The sequence below is a fragment of the Microcaecilia unicolor genome, chromosome 9 (assembly GCF_901765095.1).
Source record: "Microcaecilia unicolor chromosome 9, aMicUni1.1, whole genome shotgun sequence".
NCBI lineage: Eukaryota > Metazoa > Chordata > Amphibia > Gymnophiona > Siphonopidae > Microcaecilia > Microcaecilia unicolor.
The window spans coordinates 79,574,198-79,593,924 of NC_044039.1; the positions used below are offsets into that span (position 1 = coordinate 79,574,198).

The 19,727-nt window shown below is 46.3% G+C and overlaps 1 protein-coding gene across 1 annotated transcript in view; it reads left to right on the plus strand.

The window, feature by feature from the left end:
• Window positions 1-19,727, plus strand: part of EFCAB6 (EF-hand calcium binding domain 6) — a 1,149,121-nt gene that overhangs the window by 22,339 nt on the left and 1,107,055 nt on the right. The window contains exon 2 of the mRNA XM_030215418.1: window positions 17,010-17,154. Within this exon, the coding sequence (XP_030071278.1) occupies window positions 17,019-17,154 (136 nt within the window). The 5' untranslated portion in view covers window positions 17,010-17,018. The remainder of the gene's footprint in view (window positions 1-17,009; window positions 17,155-19,727) is intronic.

Here is a 19,727-nt window from a genome sequence, read left to right on the forward strand (position 1 = left end):
TGCGTGAGGAGCATTTGGCTCGCTTTGCAATGCCTAAAGTAGATGCCCTAGTCACTGCGGTGACAAAGAGAACTACCCTCCCTGTGGAAGGAGGAGTTGCCCTGAAGGATATACAAGAGCGTAGGCTGGAAGCAGCACTTAAACGGTCCTTTGAAATTGCAGGTCTTACTGTTCGGGCGTCTGCATGCAGTTGTTATGCTGCTAGAGCCTGCCTGGCGTGGTTGCAACAGGCAGTGGAACAGCCCGGAGATTGATCGGAGCCCTTCTCGGATGTGGCTCCGCGGCTGGAGTCGGCCTTGTCATTTTTGGCTGATGCCCTTTATGATATTGTCAGAGCTTCGGCTAAACAAATGGCAGTAGCAGTGGCGGCTCGCCGTCTTATTTGGCTACGACATTGGGCAGTGGACATGGCCTCTAAGCAAAGGTTGGTGAAGTTGCCCTTTCAAGGCCTTCTCCTATTTGGTGAGGAGTTGGAAAAAAAAATTGTTAAAGGCCTGGGAGATCCTAAACCCCAGCGCTTGCCCGAAGATAGGCCGAGGCCTTCCTCCAAGGGCCAGGCGGTCCACTCCTCTTATAGACCTCGCTTCCGTGAAGCTAGAAGGTACCGCCCGGGGCGTTCTGCTGGGTTCACTTCTCATACCCTTTTTCAGCAGAGGAACTCCTTTTGCTCGGACAAGCGTTCCGCAGCCACCGGCTCTAGGCCTGGAGTTCAGGGGCGACCCTCTCAATGATGGTGCGCCGGCCCCCTCCTCGCTTCCTGTCATCGGAGGACGTCTTTCCCTCTTTGCCGACGAGTGGGCCAATATTTCCTCAGATCAGTGGGTTCTGGACCTGATCAGAGATGGCTACAGAATAGAATTCAACGCCCCAGTAAGAGACGTGTTTGTGGAGTCCCGATGCGGTTCTGCCGCCAAACGGGCGGCGGTAGAGGAGACTTTGCAAGGTCTGATTCAGTTAGGGGCCGTGTTCCCGGTACCTCCCGCCGAACACGGCTGCGGCCGATACTCCATCTACTTTGTGGTGCTGCGAAAAGGTGGGTCTTTTCGCCCTATTCTGGACGTAAAAGAATTAAACAAGTCCCTGAGAGTGCGGCATTTCCACATGGAAACCCTGTGCTCCGTCATTGCTGCGGTACAGCCAGGAGAGTTTCTCACGTCTCTAGACCTGAAAGAAGCTTACTTGCACATACCAATTTGACCCCCGCACCAGAAGTTTCTGAGGTTTGTGGTGTTGGGAAAACATTTCCAGTTCCAGGCCTTGCCTTTTGGCCTCGCCACAGCTCCCCGAACCTTTTCAAAGGTAATGGTGGTAGTAGCTGCTTTGCTCAGGCGAGAAGGTATCAGGGTTCACCCGTACCTAGACGACTGGCTCATCAGAGCAGACTCTGTAACAGAGAGCTATCAAGCTACAGCCAGAGTGGTCTCAGTACTTCAATCTCTAGGCTGGGTCGTCAATATGGTCAAAAGTCACCTGACCCCCTCGCAATCTCTAGAATATTTGGGGGCCAGGTTCGACATAGACTCGGGCTATGTATACCTACCCGAGCTAAGGCGGTGCAAGCTTCAGAATCAGGTTCGTCTGCTCCTGAGGATGCCCCGCCCGCAAGCTTGGGACATTGTCCAGCTGCTGGGATCGATGACAGCCACATTGGAAGTGGTGCCCTGGGCGAGAGCGCACCTGAGACCTCTACAGTATTCCCTACTTCAAAGATGGTCTCCAGTTTCTCAGGATTATCAATGCAGACTTTCTTGGCTCCCTGCGGCCCGACTCAGCATGGAGTGGTGGCTCTCAGACAGCATGCTGCAGCGAGGAATGCCGGTGGCGCTCCCCGATTGGTGTCTAGTAGTGACAGATGCCAGCCTGAAGGGCTGGGGCACACATTGCAAGGGGAAGCATGCCCAGGGTCTATGGACGCCCGAGGAGTCGGAGTGGTCCATCAACCGCCTGGAGTTGAAAGCGGTGTTTCAGGCGCTTCTGGCCTTTCAAGTGACCCTGGAAGGATTGGCTGTCAGAGTGATGTCGGACAACACGACAGCAGTGGCCTACATAAATCGACAAGGCGGCACTCAGTGCAGAGCACTGGCCGCGCAGGCCGAACAGATTTGCCACTGGGCCGAGCTGCATCTTCAGTTTCTGTTGGCAACTCACATTGCAGGTCAGAGCAACGTGCAAGCCGATTATCTAAGCAGGCATCAGATCGATCCACTCAGGGCCTCCGCTCTAGGTGCATTTTTCTCTTTGTATCTAATCTTTTTCCAGTTGCTAAAGTACCTTAATCATTTATGGCCCCTATTCACATTCTCTTCCTAGCTCTGTCCCTTCCTAATCTTTTCCCTCACCCCCTACCTCTCTCCGCTACAGGAACTCACTTCCCATCCATTGACTTCATCACCTCACCTTCTCTCCTACCCTCTTCCTCCCTCTTGGCTTTTAATCTCCGTCTCTTTCTTCCCTCCATTTTGCCTTCCCCATTCCACCTAAATACCTCTCACCTTCGACGCCTTCGTGGCCACACCTCTCCTACTCTCCTCCGCTCTCTTTTACTCCTTCTTTTACTCTCAGCTGGTGATATCAATCCCAATCCTGGCCCTCCTCACAACTATTATCCAAACTCTACAGATCTCACCGTGACCTCTCTAACCTCATCTCTATTCCTCTACTCCCCTCTTCTTCTCTGCCCTTCTCTTGCGCCCTATGGAATGCCCGCTCTATCTGTAACAAACTCGCCTATATCCAGGACCTCTTTATCTCGCTTCACCTCCATCTGCTCGCCATAACAGAAACCTGGCTCTGCCCTGATGACTCTGCTTCAGTCGCAGCCCTGTGCCATGGCGGTTATCTATTTTCACATACTCCTCGCCCTGCTGGCCGTGGGGGCGGTGTTGGACTACTTCTCTCTCCCTCCTCCAGATTTCAACCCCTTCTTCCACCTCAATCTCACTGTCTTTCCTCCTTTGAAGTCCACTCTATCCGCCTTTTCTCTCCTCTGCCTCTTCGAATAGTGGTCATTTATCGTCCCCCTGATAAGTCCCTTTCATCCTTTCTCAGTGACTTTGACGCCTGGCTTGCCTTCTTCCATGATCCTTCCTCCCCCTCTCTCATCCTTGGTGACTTTAATATTCCTGCTAATGATCCTTCCAACTCTTATATTTCCAAGTTACTCGCTTTAACGTCGTCCTTTAATCTCCAACTATGCTCCACCTCCCCCACTCATCAAAGTGGTCACTGTCTTGATCTCATCTTCTCCTCCAACTGTTCACCTTCTAGTTTCCTTGCCTCTGATCATCCCTCCTCTGATCACCATCTTATAACTTTCACACTTAAATCTCCTCCCTCCCAGTCCCGTCCTATCCTATCTAATTTATCTAGGAATCTTCACGATATTGACCCTTCATCTCTATCCTCCCATGTTTCAAACCTCCTCTCTACTGTGGCACCATCCACGTCTGTCAACGAGGCTATTTCTTCTTACAACAATACTCTATCCTCTGCCTTAGACACTCTTGCACCTTTGATGACCCGCCCTGTAAGGCGTACAAAACCCCAACCTTGGCTGACTTCTAATATCCGCTACCTACGTTCCTGTACCCGCTCCGCCGAACGCCTCTGGCGGAAATCTTGGGCCCTTGCTGATTTCTTACACTTTAAGTTCATGCTGACCTCCTTCCAATCTGCTCTTTTACGTGCCAAACAGGATTATTATATCCAACTGACCAACTCTCTTGGCTCTAATCCTCGACTTCTCTTCACCACATTGAACTCTCTCCTCAAGGTGCCCCCTCCCCCAACTCCCCCTTCATTATCTCCTCAGAGCCTTGCTGAATTCTTTCACAACAAGGTTCAAAAGATAAACCTTGCTTTCTCTATCTCACCACCTCTCCCTCCACTAGTCCGTTCCCCTCTCTCTCCTTCCCCTCATTCCCTTTCCTCCTTTCCTGAAGTTACTATTGAGGAAACTACACTTCTCCTTTCTTCCCCAAAATGTACCACCTGTTCCTCTGATCCCATTCCCACCCACCTTCTTAATGCCATCTCTCCTGCTCTTATTCCTTTTATCTGTCATATTCTCAACCTCTCACTTTCCACTGCGACTGTCCCTGCTGCCTTTAAACATGCTGTGGTCACACCTCTCCTTAAGAAGCCTTCACTCGACCCTACTTGTCCCTCTAATTACCGACCCATCTCCCTCCTTCCTTTTCTCTCCAAATTACTTGAGCGTGCTGTTCACCGCCGCTGCCTTGATTTTCTCTCCTCACATGCTATTCTTGACCCACTACAATCTGGTTTTCGCCCTCTCCACTCAACCGAAACTGCGCTTACTAAAGTCTCCAGTGACCTATTACTGGCTAAATCCAGAGGTCAATATTCCATCCTCATTCTTCTTGATCTTTCCGCTGCTTTTGACACTGTCGATCACAGCATACTTCTCGATACCCTGTCCTCACTTGGATTCCAGGGCTCTGTCCTTTCCTGGTTCTCTTCCTACCTCTCCCTCCGCACCTTTAGTGTTCACTCTGGTGGATCCTCTTCTACTTCTATCCCTCTGCCTGTCGGCGTACCTCAGGGTTCTGTTCTTGGTCCCCTCCTCTTTTCTATCTACACTTCTTCCCTTGGTTCATTAATCTTATCCCATGGCTTTTCCTACCATCTCTATGCTGATGACTCCCAAATCTACCTTTCTACCCCTGATATCTCACCTTGCATCCAAACCAAAGTTTCAGCGTGCTTGTCTGACATTGCTGTCTGGATGTCTCAACGCCACCTGAAATTAAATATGACCAAAACCGAGCTTCTCATTTTCCCCCCCAAACCAACCTCCCCGCTCCCCCCGTTTTCTATTTCTGTTGATGGCTCTCTCATTCTCCCTGTCTCCTCAGCTCGAAACCTTGGGGTCATCTTTGACTCTTCTCTCTCCTTCTCTGCTCATATCCAGCAGATCGCCAAGACCTGTCGTTTCTTTCTTTACAACATCCGTAAAATCCGCCCCTTTCTTTCTGAGCACTCTACCAAAACCGTCATCCACACCCTTGTCACCTCTCGTTTAGACTACTGCAATCTGCTTCTTGCTGGCCTCCCACTCAGTCACCTCTCCCCTCTCCAGTCGGTTCAAAACTCTGCTGCCCGTCTCATCTTCCGCCAGGGTCGCTTTTCTCATACTACCCCTCTCCTCAAGACCCTTCACTGGCTCCCTATCCGTTTTCGCATCCTGTTCAAACTTCTTCTACTAACCTATAAATGTACTCACTCTGCTGCTCCCCAGTATCTCTCCACACTCGTCCTTCCCTACACCCCTTCCCGTGCACTCCGCTCCATGGATAAATCCTTCTTATCTGTTCCCTTCTCCACTACTGCCAACTCCAGACTTCGCGCCTTCTGTCTCGCTGCACCCTACGCTTGGAATAAACTTCCTGAGCCCCTACGTCTTGCCCCATCCTTGGCGACCTTTAAATCTAGACTGAAAGCCCACCTCTTTAACATTGCTTTTGACTCGTAACCACTCGCCTCCACCTACCCTCCTCTCTTCCTTCCCGTTCACATTAATTGATTTGATTTGCTTACTTTATTTATTTTTTGTCTTTTAGATTGTAAGCTCTTTGAGCAGGGACTGTCTTTCTTCTATGTTTGTGCAGCGCTGCGTATGCCTTGTAGTGCTATAGAAATGCTAAATAGTAGTAGTAGTAGTAGTAGCAGACGAAGTATTCATGCAGATATGTGCCAAATGGGGCAAGCCTGTGATGGATCTTATGGCGACAAGTTCAAATACCAAAATCCCGTGCTTCTTCGCTCGGCAGGGTTGGATGCCTTGACTCAGCCCTGGCCTCCGGGCCTACTATATGTGTTCCCTCCATGGCCCTTGATAGGGTGCGTGCTACTGCGGATTTGGCTGCACCTAGGAGAAGTGGTCCTCATCGCCTCGGATTGGCCCAGGAGGCCTTGGTATGCGGACCTCCGACAGATGCTAGTGGAGGCTCCCCTTCCTTTACCTCTGGTACCGAACCTGTTGTCACAGGGCCTGGTAGCCATGGAGGACGCCTGCCGCTTTGGTCTTATGGCATGGCGATTGAGAGGGCGTAATTGAGGGACAAAGGCTATTCAAACACAGTCATTTCCACTCTCCTGCAGGCCCGCAAGCGTTCCACTTCCGTGGCTTATGCCAGGATTTGGCGCCAGTTTGAGTCTTGGTGTGCTTCAAAAGCGATCACACCCATGCGGGCTCCTATCTCGCCGATTCTGGACTTTTTGCAGGATGGTGTACAAATAGGCTTGGCCTATAATTCCCTGCTGATGCAAGTGGCAGCGTTGGCCTCCCTTCGCGGTAAGGTTGAAGGCGTGTCTTTAGCTGCTCATCCAGATGTGGCACGGTTTCTTAGTGGGGTGCTTCGGCTCCGGCCTTCCGTGCGAGCACCCTGTGCAGCTTGGAACCTGGGGCTAGTTTTGAAGGCCCTGCAGGCTTCTCCTTTTGAGCCACTTCGGCGAGTATCGGAGAAAGATTTGACACTAAAGGCCGTTTTTCTTGTGGCCATTACTTCGGCAAGACGGGTGTCAGAGCTCCAGGCGCTGTCCTGTAGAGACTCATTTCTGCAATTCTCAGAGTCCGGGGTCACGGTTCGGACCGTGCCTTCCTTCATGCCTAAGGTGGTTTCAGCGTTTCACCTAAACCAGCCTATTTTCTTGCCCTCCTTTGATAAGGAGGAGTTTCCAGAATCTTTTGGGCAGTTGCACCTGTTGGATGTGCGCAGGACTCTGCTGCAGTATCTGCGAGTTACTATCTCTTTCAGGATCTATGATCATCTGTTTGTTTTGCTATCAGGTCCTCGCAGAGGGACTCCAGGGTCTAAAGCCTCTATTGCCCGCTGGCTCAAAGAAACTATCTTTTCAGCTTATCTGCTTGCCGGCCGGTCTCCGCCTGTAGCCTTTAAGGCGCATTCTACCAGAGCGATTTCTTCCTTTTGGGCTGAAACTGGAGCACTCTCTCGTCAAGAGATATGCAGTGCAGCAACATGGGCTTCTAAGCTCTCTTTTGCCCGACATTACAGGTTGGATGTGGCTGCTAGGAGGGATGCGCGTTTTGGAGCACAAGTGCTAGCGCGTGGTGTGACCTGTTCCCACCCTATATAGGGATTGCTTTGTTACATCCCATACGTAATGGCTTCATCTGCTTGATGACAAGGAAGGGAAAATTAGGTTCTTACCTTGGTAATTTTCTTTCCTTTAGTCATAGCAGATGAAGCCATGAGCCCTCCCTGTATGATTGTCTGTATGCTGTGAATCTGTTTCAGGTTCAGTTCTTGTTTCCTGAAGTTCCTTCCTTGGGAGAAAGTTGGAAAACAGTCTTCAGGATTCATGTTCACTTATAGGAGGATGAGTCCATTCCCTCCAGTTTATGTTTTGGAGGATGAGTTTATTCCCTCCAGGAGGTTGCGTGTATCCCCTCCAGTTCTACAATAAGGAGGACGAGTTTATTCCCTCCAGGAGGATGTGTTCATTCCCTCCTTTTGAGTTCATGCCCTTGTTAAGGGGCCATCGTTCGCTGTGAGGAAAGTTCATGTTATTCCCATTGCGGTTTGCCATACTGCTTTGGAAGCTTCAAATACTGAAGAGGCAGTGGAGCTGGCTGGCCAGGAGGCACTGTGAAAAGTTGAGTGCTCTCTATCTCCCCCTGCTGGTTGATGGACACAACCCATACGTAATGGCTTCATCTGCTATGACTAAAGGAAAGAAAATTACCAAGGTGAGAACCTAATTTTCCCATCCATGTAATTCAGCCCTTATAGGTATAAATTCTGTCTGTTTAACTTGCTAAATGGCCTGATTTTAATTGTATAATAAGAGGCCAACACTGGAGGGGTCAAGGTGGAGCTGGCACATATCTACTTAGTGGTAGTATTTAATTGCAAAACAGACCAGTTATGCATTTGGATTTATGCCTGCTGGATAGTTGTTGGTTCAGTTACCACTTATATGTATATTTAGCAGCTCTAGTTAAATGGATAGTAGCTGATGTTGGGGATCTCACGATTTGAACATATTTCACCTCATCTTATCAGATTGCATTGGCTTCCAGTTGCCTTTAGAATTAAGTTTAAGGTTGAGTCTGACGTCGGTACCGGGCAAAATGGTAGAGGCTATTATCAAGAATAAAATTACAGAGCACGTATAAAAACATGGGCTGATGAGACAAAGACAGCACGGATTTAGTGAAGGGAAGTCTTGCCTCACCAATCTACTGCATCTTTTGAGGGGGTGAACAAACATGTGGACAATGGGGAGCCGGTGGATATTGTGTATCTGGATTTTCAAAAGGAGTTTGACTAAAAGTGCCTCATGAAAGACTCCTGAGGAAACTGGAGAGTCATGGGATCAGAGGTAAGGTATTACTATGGATTAAGAGCTGGTTGAAAGATAGGAAGCAAAGAGTAGGGTTGAATGGTCAGTATTCTCAGTGGAGAAGGGTAATTAGTGGGGTCCTGCAGGGGTCTGTGTTGGGATTGCTGGTTTTTAACATATTTATAAATTACCTGGAGATGGGAGTAACTAGTGAGGTAATTAAATTCGCAGATGACACAAAATTATTCAGGGTCTTCAAGTCGCAGGAGGAGTGTGAAAGATTACAGGAGGTCCTCGCGAGACTGGGGGATTGGGCGTGCAAGTGGCAGATGAAGTTCAATGTTGACAAGGGCAAAGTGATGCATGTGGGTAAGAGGAACCCAAATTACAGCTATGTCATGCAAGGTTCCGCGTTAGGAGTTACGGACCTAGAAAGGGATCTGGGAGTAATCGTTGATAAGACGTTGAAAACATCTGTCCAGTGTGCTGTGGCGGCTAAGAAAGCGCACAGAATGTTGAGTATTATTAGGAAAGGGATGGAAAACAAACACGAGGATGTTATAATGCCGTTGTATCGCTCCATGGTGCGACCGCACCTCGAATATTGTGTCCAATTCTGGTCGCCGCATCTCAAAAAAGATATAAAGGAATTAGAAAAGGTGCAGAGAAGGGCAATGAAAATGATAAAGGGAATGGAACGACTTCCCTATGAGGAAAGGCTGAGAAGGTTAGGGCTCTTCAGCTTGGAGAAAAGGCGGCTGAGGGGTGATATAATAGAAGTCTACAAGATAATGAGCGGAGTAGAGCGGACAGATGTGAAGCAATTGTTTACATTTTCAAACAACAACAAAACCAGGGGACACAAGATGAAGCTAGAATATGGTAGATTTAAAACAAATAGGAGAAAGTTTGTCTTTACTCAGCGTGTAGTTAGACTCTGGAACTTGTTGCCGGAGAATGCAGTGACAGCAGCTGGCCTTATGGAATTTAAAGGGGGTTTGGACAGATTCCTGAGGGAAAAGTCCATTGAACATTATTAATTGTTTTTTTTTTTGGGGGGGGGGGGGGGGGGTTGCCGGGTTTTTGAAGCCTGGATTGGCCGCTGTCAGAGACAGGATGCTGGGCTTGATGGGCCCTTGGTCTTTCCCAGTATGGCGGTGCTTATGTACTTATGTTTTGTTATAGTTCACCAGGCACTCTAGCACTCTTCTTGATATCCTTTGAAGACATTAGAACAGTTCATGTTTATCAGCCTGCCCAATCTTTGAGGTCTGAGGGTGCCTGCTTGCTTACAGGTCCCTCTTTGTGAACTTTTTGTTTTGAGGGTACCAGGAAAAGTGCTTTTTCGGTTGGAGCACCATTAGAGTGGAGTCAATTATCACTGGCTCGCAGAAGACAACTCTGCTTTTAAGAAAGCTTTAAAAGCCACCTGTTTAGGAAGGCGTATGAGAACCTATTTGGATAGGACTTTTTGTCTCTAGTTATTACTTGATTATTTATCTTCCTACTTTCTTACCCTTCTATATGTTACATCTTTGCTTTACCCTTTGCTATCACCTATAATGTTCTATTACGTATTGTGTTGACATTGTAAATAGTATATGCCATACTTTGTATTGTTTTTTAATATTTTTACTGCTGTAATTGTCTGTTGCTCATGTTTGATCTATTCTTACTGTACACCGCCTTGAGAGAATTCCTTCAAAAAGGTGGTAAATAAATCTTAATAAATAAATAATAAATATGCTCTTTGCAGTTTTTCTTTATGTTACTGAATTTGCAAAGACAAGCACATATTAGTAAATTGGCCTTAAAATAGGGAGAGCCATAATCAAAGATATTTCTGTGGTTAAAGCAGTGTTTCTTATTCAGAAATGAACTTTTTGATTATTGTCCAACCTGTGTGCTGACAAAAGTATGTGTGGTATTTACCAACATGCATATATTTTTTTACATGTGGAAGTGCGGAGAGGGTGACGTATTAAACAACACACACAGGAGCCCTTTTACTTTGCTGCAGTAAGCACTAACATGTGCTTACCGCTGGTTAAAATCCACTACTGTGGGGCTCATGCTACCCATGCTCTAAAAAATAGAAAATATTTTTTAGTGCTGGGGGCTTGTTTGGGGGCGGAGAGTAGGTGTGCCCAGTGCTAATCGGTTAGCACAGCTGCATTGCCGCGTGCTGACCGATTAACGCCGGAGCCCTTGCCACCTAATAAATAGGTGGCGGTAAGGGTTCCCACGCTAATGGCCATGCACTAATTGGGAAATTAGTGCAAGGCCATTAATACAGAAAATGTCTCCCCCAAACCTATCACGCACTCACAACCCCTAACACAGACAACACTACCACCACAATTCACAAACCACCCACACAACCTATACACAACATGCCTATCCAAAAAATTAAACAATGGCACGAAAAACCTACTAACCACGGTCACCATCAACAGGAAGGAAAGAAAGTACACAACAAACTTACAAACCAAGAAGACAGACAGCTGATAAAAATTATCACTACCTCAAACTAAACTGATCACCACCAACAAATACAAATAGGATACATCAATGCCAGATCGGCAGTTAATAAAACCACGATACTAACTGACTGGATTACAGCTGACCATCTCGACTTCCTGCTTATTAGCGAAACTTGGATCCATGACTCCAAAGATCCAATAATTTTAGAGCTCTGTCCTCCAGGATACAAAATTACCCACTGGACAAGAGAAGGAAAAAGAGGAGGAGGCATAGCGATAATTTATAAATCTCAATTCACAGTCACAACAACAGCAGAATCTATTCTTCCCCAACTCGAAATAGCCTCAGTCAGAATCAACCACTCCAATCTACGTGATCACCTAAACCTAATCTTATTCTACAGACCCCCGGGCAACTGGCAAGATTCACAAACACACTTTCTGGATTTTATATCGAATACTTGTGTCTCCACCCAGAACCTTCTCATAGCAGGAGACATCAATCTTCACCTTGAAGATACTAACTCAAGCAATGTACGCGAATGCAAGGACTTCTTCCAATTATGGGAACTCCACTGGCCGAACATACAACCCACCCATAACAAAGGACATACACTAGACATCATTACCCACATATTCTCATCAGAACCAAATCTCACACTAATAGACATAAAATGGACAGCCATGCCATGGTGCGATCACTACAGTGCAAACCTTTCCCTCCAATGGAGAACAAAAAAGACACAACAAAAACAAGAACAACAAACCTACACTACGAGAGGCAAAATAGACCCACTAATATTCTGGCAACAATTCTACACCGACGAATGGACAACACCTACAGACTCAACCCAATTGCTCCAAGAATGGGACAACAGATGCAGAACAATACTAGACAACATAGCACCACTTCAAACCAGAACCTCACATAGAAAAAACTCAATACCATTAATGAAGAACTGAAAGAACTAAAAACACAGGTCAGAAGATTAGAAAGAGCATGGAGCAAGAAAAAAGAAGAACACACAATCAAAGACTGGAAACAATTACAAAGAAACTACAAATACACTATCAGACAAACTAAAAGGACGTATTATAAAACCAAAATAGGACCAAACTACAAGGATACACACAAACTCTTCTCACTCATAAACAATCTCCTAAATACTACAACGGTTACCTCCAACAACACAGACACCCCATCAGCAACCAATCTTGCGAATTACTTCAATGAAAAGATAATAAAGCTCCGACTCATGATACCCACCAATATAACGGACTACACAAACATCCTAGAATGTCTAGACCCAAAACCCAGGGAATGCCCAGCAAATCGATCATGGACCAACTTTGACATGCTCTCATCAGATGAAATCTCACATTGGCTCGGAAAATACGCTAAATCGCAATGCAAATTAGACATTTGCCCTACTAGTCTAATAAGATCTGCACCCAAACAATTCAAAACAGACCTCACGAACCACATAAACTACAGGCTTCAAAACTGGCTCTTTCCCACGGATAAAAGATGCCAAGAAAAGCACAATGGACCTAACCAATTATTGCCCAGTAGCATCCATTCCGCTCATAACCAAACTCATGGAGGGTGTAGTGATGAAACAACTCACCGAACACCTAAATAAACACTCAATTCTGCATGAGTCTCAATCAGGGTTCCGGTCAAATCACAGTACTGAAACTGTTCTAGTGTCCACAATGAACTCATTCAAATAAGCAACTGCAACGGGTAACAACATACTCCTCTTACAATTCAACATGTCCAGTGCCTTTGACATGGTTAATCATGGAATACTATTACATATACTAGAATACTTCGGAGTAGGAGGCACAGTTCTCAAATGGCTCAGAGGATTCCTGACCACAAGATCATACCAAGTAACAATGTACGCAGACAGATCACCCCCATGGACACCTGAATGTGGAGTCCCCCAAGGATCCCCCCTCTCACCAACCTTATTTAACCTAATGATGATACCTTTAGCCAAACTTCTAGCCAATCAAAACTTCAACCCCTACATATACGCAGATGATGTCACAATTTACATCCCGTTCAAACATGATCTAAATGAAATCACCAATGAGATCAACCAAAGCCTCCAAATCATGCACACCTGGGTGGATGCATTCCAACTAAAACTTAACGCAGAAAAAACACAATGTCTTGTACTTACCTCTCAACATAACACAAAAAACTTCTCCACCATAATCACACCATACTGTTCTCTTCCTGTCTCACAAAACTTGAAAATTCTTGGAGTTACTATTGATCGAAACCTCACTCTCGATACCCACGTGAAGAACACGATGAAAAAGATGTTCTACTCCATGTGGAAACTCAAAAGAGTAAAACCTTTCTTCCCGATACATCTTCCGTACCCTGGTACAATCAATGGTAATAAGCCATCTGGACTACTGCAATGCACTGTATGCTGGCTGCAAAGAACAGACTAGCAAAAAACTCCAAACAGCCCAGAATACAGCCGCCAGACTCATATTTGGAAAGACTAAATGTGAAAGTGCAAAACCCCTAAGAGAGAAACTTCACTGGCTCCCACTTAAGGAACGCATTGCGTTCAAGATCTGCATGATTGTACACAAAATCATTCACGCAGACGCCCCAATCTACATGCTAAACCTCGTGGACCCACCTCCCAGAAACGCCACAAGAACATCCCGCAAATTTCTCAATCTGCACTTCCCCAGCTGTAAAGGACTAAAATACAAGTTGATGCATGCCACCACCTTCTCTTACATGAGCACGCAGATATGGAATACACTACCTACAGACCTGAAATCTTTTATTTATCAATTTTCAAAAATTTACAAGCAATTACTACTTGAATAAGAAAAAAACAATCAGAAATTCTTAACGTAACATAATTTTAAAGTAAAGTGAATGTCTTAAATTAGACCACCAAATTAGAGGGACATGAGCCGTTATTAACTTGGAAGATAAGATTCTTACATATTATTTAAAGAAAAACTTAACTAATTATTTTCCACACTTGCTTTTTCTATAAATTACCCATTCGGAAGTGCTCAGACTGTATGACACAAACCGGCATTACAGTATTTTTTTTTGCTCTATAAATTGTTTTAAATGCTCAGGGGAAAAGAATACATATTTTACACCCAAATATTTTATATTACATTTGCATGGGTAATTTAAATTAAAGACTGCACCCAATGCCAAGATATCAGTTCTCAATGCAAGAAAATCCTTTCTTCTGGCCTGAGTTTGTTTTGTTACGTCTGGGAATACCCAGATTTTCCCTCCATAAAAAGGAGTCTGTAAGTTTCTTAAGGCCATCTTTCTCACTAAGTCCAAGTCTTGTTGAAATATAAAAGATACCAATAAAGTTTTTCTCTCCGTTGTAGATGTAATAGAAGATTCTAGTAATTCTGTAACATTCAAATCTCCTTGTGGTTGAATGTCACTATTCTTTTTTGTAGGTAGGTAATAAATTTTATTCACAGGAGGTATATTATCAGAAGAAAATTTCAAGTTTTCCATCAAATATTTCTTAAATATCTCCAAAGGAGAATACACTGGTGTGCAGGGAAAATTTAATAAACGAAGGTTTAACCTCCTGTTATAATTCTCAAAGTACTCCAATTTATTATTTATCGCATTTTTATCTTTTATCAACTTAGTAGAAATTTCTTTCAATTTTGCATTTTCTGCTGTTAGGTGATTAATCTCATCAGTTAGTTCGTCTTTCATCGATGCAAATGAAACAGTTAAATCCTGAACATTGCTCACCAAACCTTCAATCTTGCCCGTCGAAGTCTGAACAGTCTGTAGCGTCTCCCAAATCGCCTCAAGGGTAACCGACGCAGTGGAACCCTTACATGGGTTCTGCATTGTTGAATTAAGAGTCCCAGCTGAAAAAGGGACCTCGGCTGGAACCCCGACTGCAGGCCCCACTCGTGTGTTTCTTTCTTCGCTCTCGCGAGAACTAGATCCACTCCCGCTGTTGGGTTCTGCTGGCTGCGGCGGAGGGTAATGCGGCGGAGGGGACAATGAAACGTCCTGTCCCAGGAGTTCGGACTCTTCCTGGTCCGGCAACTCAGCGGGAACTCCTACCGCTGTGAGTGAGGAGCGCACGAGGTAGGTCTCCAGAGTTGGCTGGTTCGGTGTCGAAATTAGTGCCGGTTGGGTCTTGGCTCTAACCAAACCCTTCCTCTTCGTGTGCGGCATACTAAATTCAAAGAAGAAATATTTCCTGATGGAAAAAAACTCGAAGAGAAGGGATTGAACCGCTCAAATCTCCGGAGCTACTCGTGGAGCATTGTCAAAGCCGCCATCTTACTTCGCCCCCTACAGACCTGAAATCAATCGACGAAATAACTAACTTTCGCAAATCTCTGAAGACATATTTCTTCAACAAGGCCTACAAAGAGAACCTATAGCTTCACTAATCCACTTCACCAACCCACCCAGCTATGAAAGTCCACCTTCTATACTTACCCGCCTAATCACTTCCTTCTTTCTTCCCTTACTCAATATCTGCACACTACTAATTGTATCTGATATCCTGTACTGATAATGTCATAACAAAACTATGTAAGCCACATTGAGCCTGCAAATAGGTGGGAAAATGTGGGATACAAATAAAATAAAATATGCGGACATTTTATAGCCATGTTAAAAGTGGCCTCAGTGCATGGGCCATTTTTTTTAGCGTAGCTTAGTAAAAGGGCCCCACAGTTTGGTATAATGAAAATTATGTGCATTATTTTTGCTGGAAAAAATTACGTGTGCAGAAAGCTGGTGAAGTTTCTAGGGCAGTATTTCCAGGAGCAGGAATCAAAGCAAAAATCATGTTCTGACCTTTGTTTTGATTATTGGTATAAACCCAGTGCATTTTTTCTAGCAAAAAAAGGTGCCGGTACTCAAATGCCAGGCCATCCAGGGTGATCACTTAGGGACCCACCCCACAATAGCCAGGCCCCCTGCAACCAGTCACAGAATCTATGACAAGGCAGAATTGGTGTGTAGAGCTTGAACTCTTTCATTAAAATTGGGGACCATGGGTCAATTTTAGCAGACAATGGAAAAGGTGCCCACGGTACTCAGTACCCCCAAGTACCCCCTCAAAAAAAGCCCTGTATAAACTCCACAGATAAAAATACGCTCTAAGTTTCACCAGCTTGCCCATTGTGATTATTTGACCTATAATAGGGGTGTCCAATGCGCTGCCTCTGAGACAGATGTGACTGCCTTGAGATTTTTATCAAAACCTTTTAAACTGATTAGCTAGCACACATGATTTCGAAGCACCATAGATGTGTTTGGTAATTTTAGAAAGCTTGACAGATTTTATGGAGTATAAGTTATGCTATAACTGAATAAAAAAGTTGGTGTGGCCCTGATACATACATATTTCTGATCATGTGGCTTAGTACACAAAATTTGTGTGGCCTATAATGTAGTGGATGAGTGCAAACATTTAAAGGGCAATTTTATAATCGGGCGCCCTGTTTACACAGCCATGCAAATGTAGAGAATACCGTTGCTTTCGTAGATAAGTGTACAATTATGCATTTAAGTGTCATCATAGTGACTAAACATTTGGTAATAGGATTGCCAACTAGATCCAAGATTCACCCGACAGGGTTGATCCAGTCCTATGCTTACCCCATTGCATATAGTGAGTGGCTCATGGTTCTGATTTCCCCATTGGATGCTGTAAGAAAAGCAAGGCTACAAGTCCCTGCATACATTGGGGTAAGCCCAGGATGGATCAACCCTGTCAGACAAATCTGGATCTAGTTGACAACCCTATTCGGTAAAGGCATGCATAAATGCAAGAAGCCATTCACAAGGGCACAGCATGGGAGGGCCATTACCAGTGTTGCCATTTACATGAACAACTTATAGAATACTGTAAATTATATGTGCCCTTGCTGCATTTAGTCACTTGCTGTTATGCCAGGTCTATGGCTAGTGTAAAGGTATGTCAGTGCTGATTTACACAAGCATTATATAATGGAATCTGGGTGCCCAGGAATAGGCCTTCATCACACGGTAACATGTTGCCTAAAAAGAGACTTTCAGTTATGCCCCCCTCCCCCAATGTAGCTCTTATGGTATTAAACTGGATTACTTTATCATGCAATGAAATAAGTCATTAAAACCATTTCTGAATTGTAATATTCTGTTTATAATTTTAGGGAACAAATATGCTGTCATTTCCAGTAAATTTAAGTGATTTGCGCCCTCAGTCACGTGGGATTGTCCTATCTGAAAGACCTTATTCTGCACTGAGCAGAACATTATCAAGGAGCAGTCCTCGAAGTTCAGTTAAATCAGCTTCAAGTAAGTTTTCATTTTAGGCTCTAGAAAGAAAAGAGGCAGCATTTTTTAAATTAAAAATCACATGATGTATGGCACAATTGAGAACTAATGTATTATTTCACTGTCCCCTTACAAGAGTAACTAGTAGTAATGCAATATTCCTTCTAGTTTTTCCAAAAGTGTGTATACCCTAGAAGTTTGCAAGGCAAAAATATTTGCTTTGTTTAGTTTTCCATGTAATTTAAGGGATTTTTCATTTTCTTTTTTCTTTTATTTACCCCAGTCTGGGGCATGCATCAATAATGCTTAGTATTTTGCAGTAGTGCGCAGTACTGCAATATAGTTTTCCCTTTTGCTCAAATAGTGTGCAATATTGATAACGCAATAAAAAAACAAAGATGCAAGATGCATCAAACAAATGCACATCCCTAGTAGTACTGCTCTGCACACAGCTTTTGCAATTGAGTGTGGGGCAGAGGGAGGAACAGAGTGTCTATTCAAGCTCCATCTTTCTTCCTCGTTTCTCCATCTTTCTCATCTGTTAGCATCTTGTTTCCTTCTTTTCTATCTCTTCTCACACAAAGGGCCGGTCTTAGGGCGACCGAGGCGGCCGCATAGGGCCCCACGCTCAAGGGGGCCCCGCGCAGCACGCCTGGGGTCGCCCCGCCCGCCGCTCCCACCCCTCCCCCTGACGATCAATCGCTGTTCTGTAAAAAAATTGAGAAGCGCCGAGTAGCAGGCAGCGCCTCGCGTCTGCCCTGCTAGTAAAAATCTCCTGCACGTCGTCAGCAGGGTTGCCAGGTGGAAAATTTTTTTCCAGCCCGATCGAGCCCAAAAAACAGCCCAAAACCCGCCCAAACACAAACCCCGCCCCTGACACCCCCACCCCCGCGTCATCACGCCCGCCCCCGCCGTCATCAACCCCGCCCCCGCCGTCACTGGCCCCGCCTTCCACGTCACCGGCCCCGCCTCCCCGTCATCGGCCCCGCCTCCCCGTCATCGGCCCCGCCTCCTACGTCATCGGCCCCGCCTCCCACGTCACTAACCCCGCCCAAAACGTCATTAACCCCACCCAAAAACGTCACTAACCCCGCCCCCCCGCGGCCGAAAAAACCGCACTGAAGGCCAAAAACAGCCCAAAAAACCGCAACCCGCCGCGGGCAAAAATTTCCCGCGGCGGGTCGCGGAAAACCGCCCAATTGGGCGGTAAAACCGCCCACCTGGCAACACTGGTCGTCAGGCCGGCCTTCCCGCATTAAGTCCCGCCCTCCTCTGAGGTAATGGGCTCTTCCCGCATTGTTCCGCCCTCCTCTGAGGTAATAGCCTATTACCTCAGAGGAGGGCGGGACTTAATGCGGGAAGAGCCTATTACTTCAGAGTAGGGCGGGACTTAATGCGGGAAGGCCGGCCCAAAGACGTGCAGGAGATTTTTACTAGCAGGGCAGACGCGAGGCGCTGCCTGCTACTCAGCACTTCTCAATTTTTTTTTTAAGTTAGTGGGTGCAGCAGGAGGAGAACAGAGTTGGTAGGTGGGTCGGGTCGGGTCGGGGGGGGGGGGGACTCAGATGGGAGAAGGGTGTGGGATGGGGGTTCTCAGTTGGGGGGAGGGGGTAAAGGGGACTCAGATGGGAGAAGGGTGTGGGATGGGGGTTCTCAGTTGGGGGGAGGGGGTAAGGGGGACTCAGATGGGAGAAGGGTATGGGATGGGGGTTCTCAGATGGGAGAAGGGGGCTGGAACTGGGGTTTGAGAAGGGGCCATATGGGAAATGGGGGCCATGCATGGGGCTGGTGGGAAAATGGGGCATGCGTGGGTCAGGTGGGAGAATGGTTCTGGGGCTGAAAAGGGGGGCTCTAATACAAGGCATGTGGATGAAGGGGCTGGAACTGGGGGCTGAAAAGGAGGGTAGGTGGGATAAGGGGGCTAGTACTGGGACTGGAGGCTAAAAAGGGGCAGGGGCTGAAACTGTGGGTACTGGGGGCTGAAAAGGAGATAGGGAGAAGTGGCTGGGGCTGAAGCTTTGGACTGGTGAGAGAAAAGGGCTGGGGACTGGGGTTGAAACTGGGGGCTGAAAAGGGGACAGGGAGGAGTGGCTGGGGGCTGAAGCTCGGGACTGGTGGGAGAAAAGGGCTGGGGCTGAAACGGGGGACTGGTGGGATAGTGAGGCTGGAACTGGGGGCTGAAAAAAAGGGGCAGAGAGAGGGGCAGATCCTGGATGGAAGGGGGAGCGAGAGGGAGGGCAGACCCGGATGGATGGGAGAGGGAGGGCAAATGGTGGATTGAAGGGGCAGAGAGAAAGGGCAGACAGTGGATGGAAGGGATAGAAAGGGCAGACAGTGAATGGAAGGGGCAGAGATAGAGGGCAGATGTACACAGAAGGGGCAGGGAGAGAGGGCAGATATTGGATGGAGGGGACAGTAGAGAGGGCAGACACTGGATGGCAGAGAGACAGCGAAGACAGATGCTGGATGGAAGGAAGACAGTGAAAAGAAGATGAGGAAAGCAGAAACCAGAGACGATAAACTGTAAATAAAATATATATTTTTATTTTTTTGCTTTAGGATATAGTATTGTAACTGTGTTAATAAATGTTTAT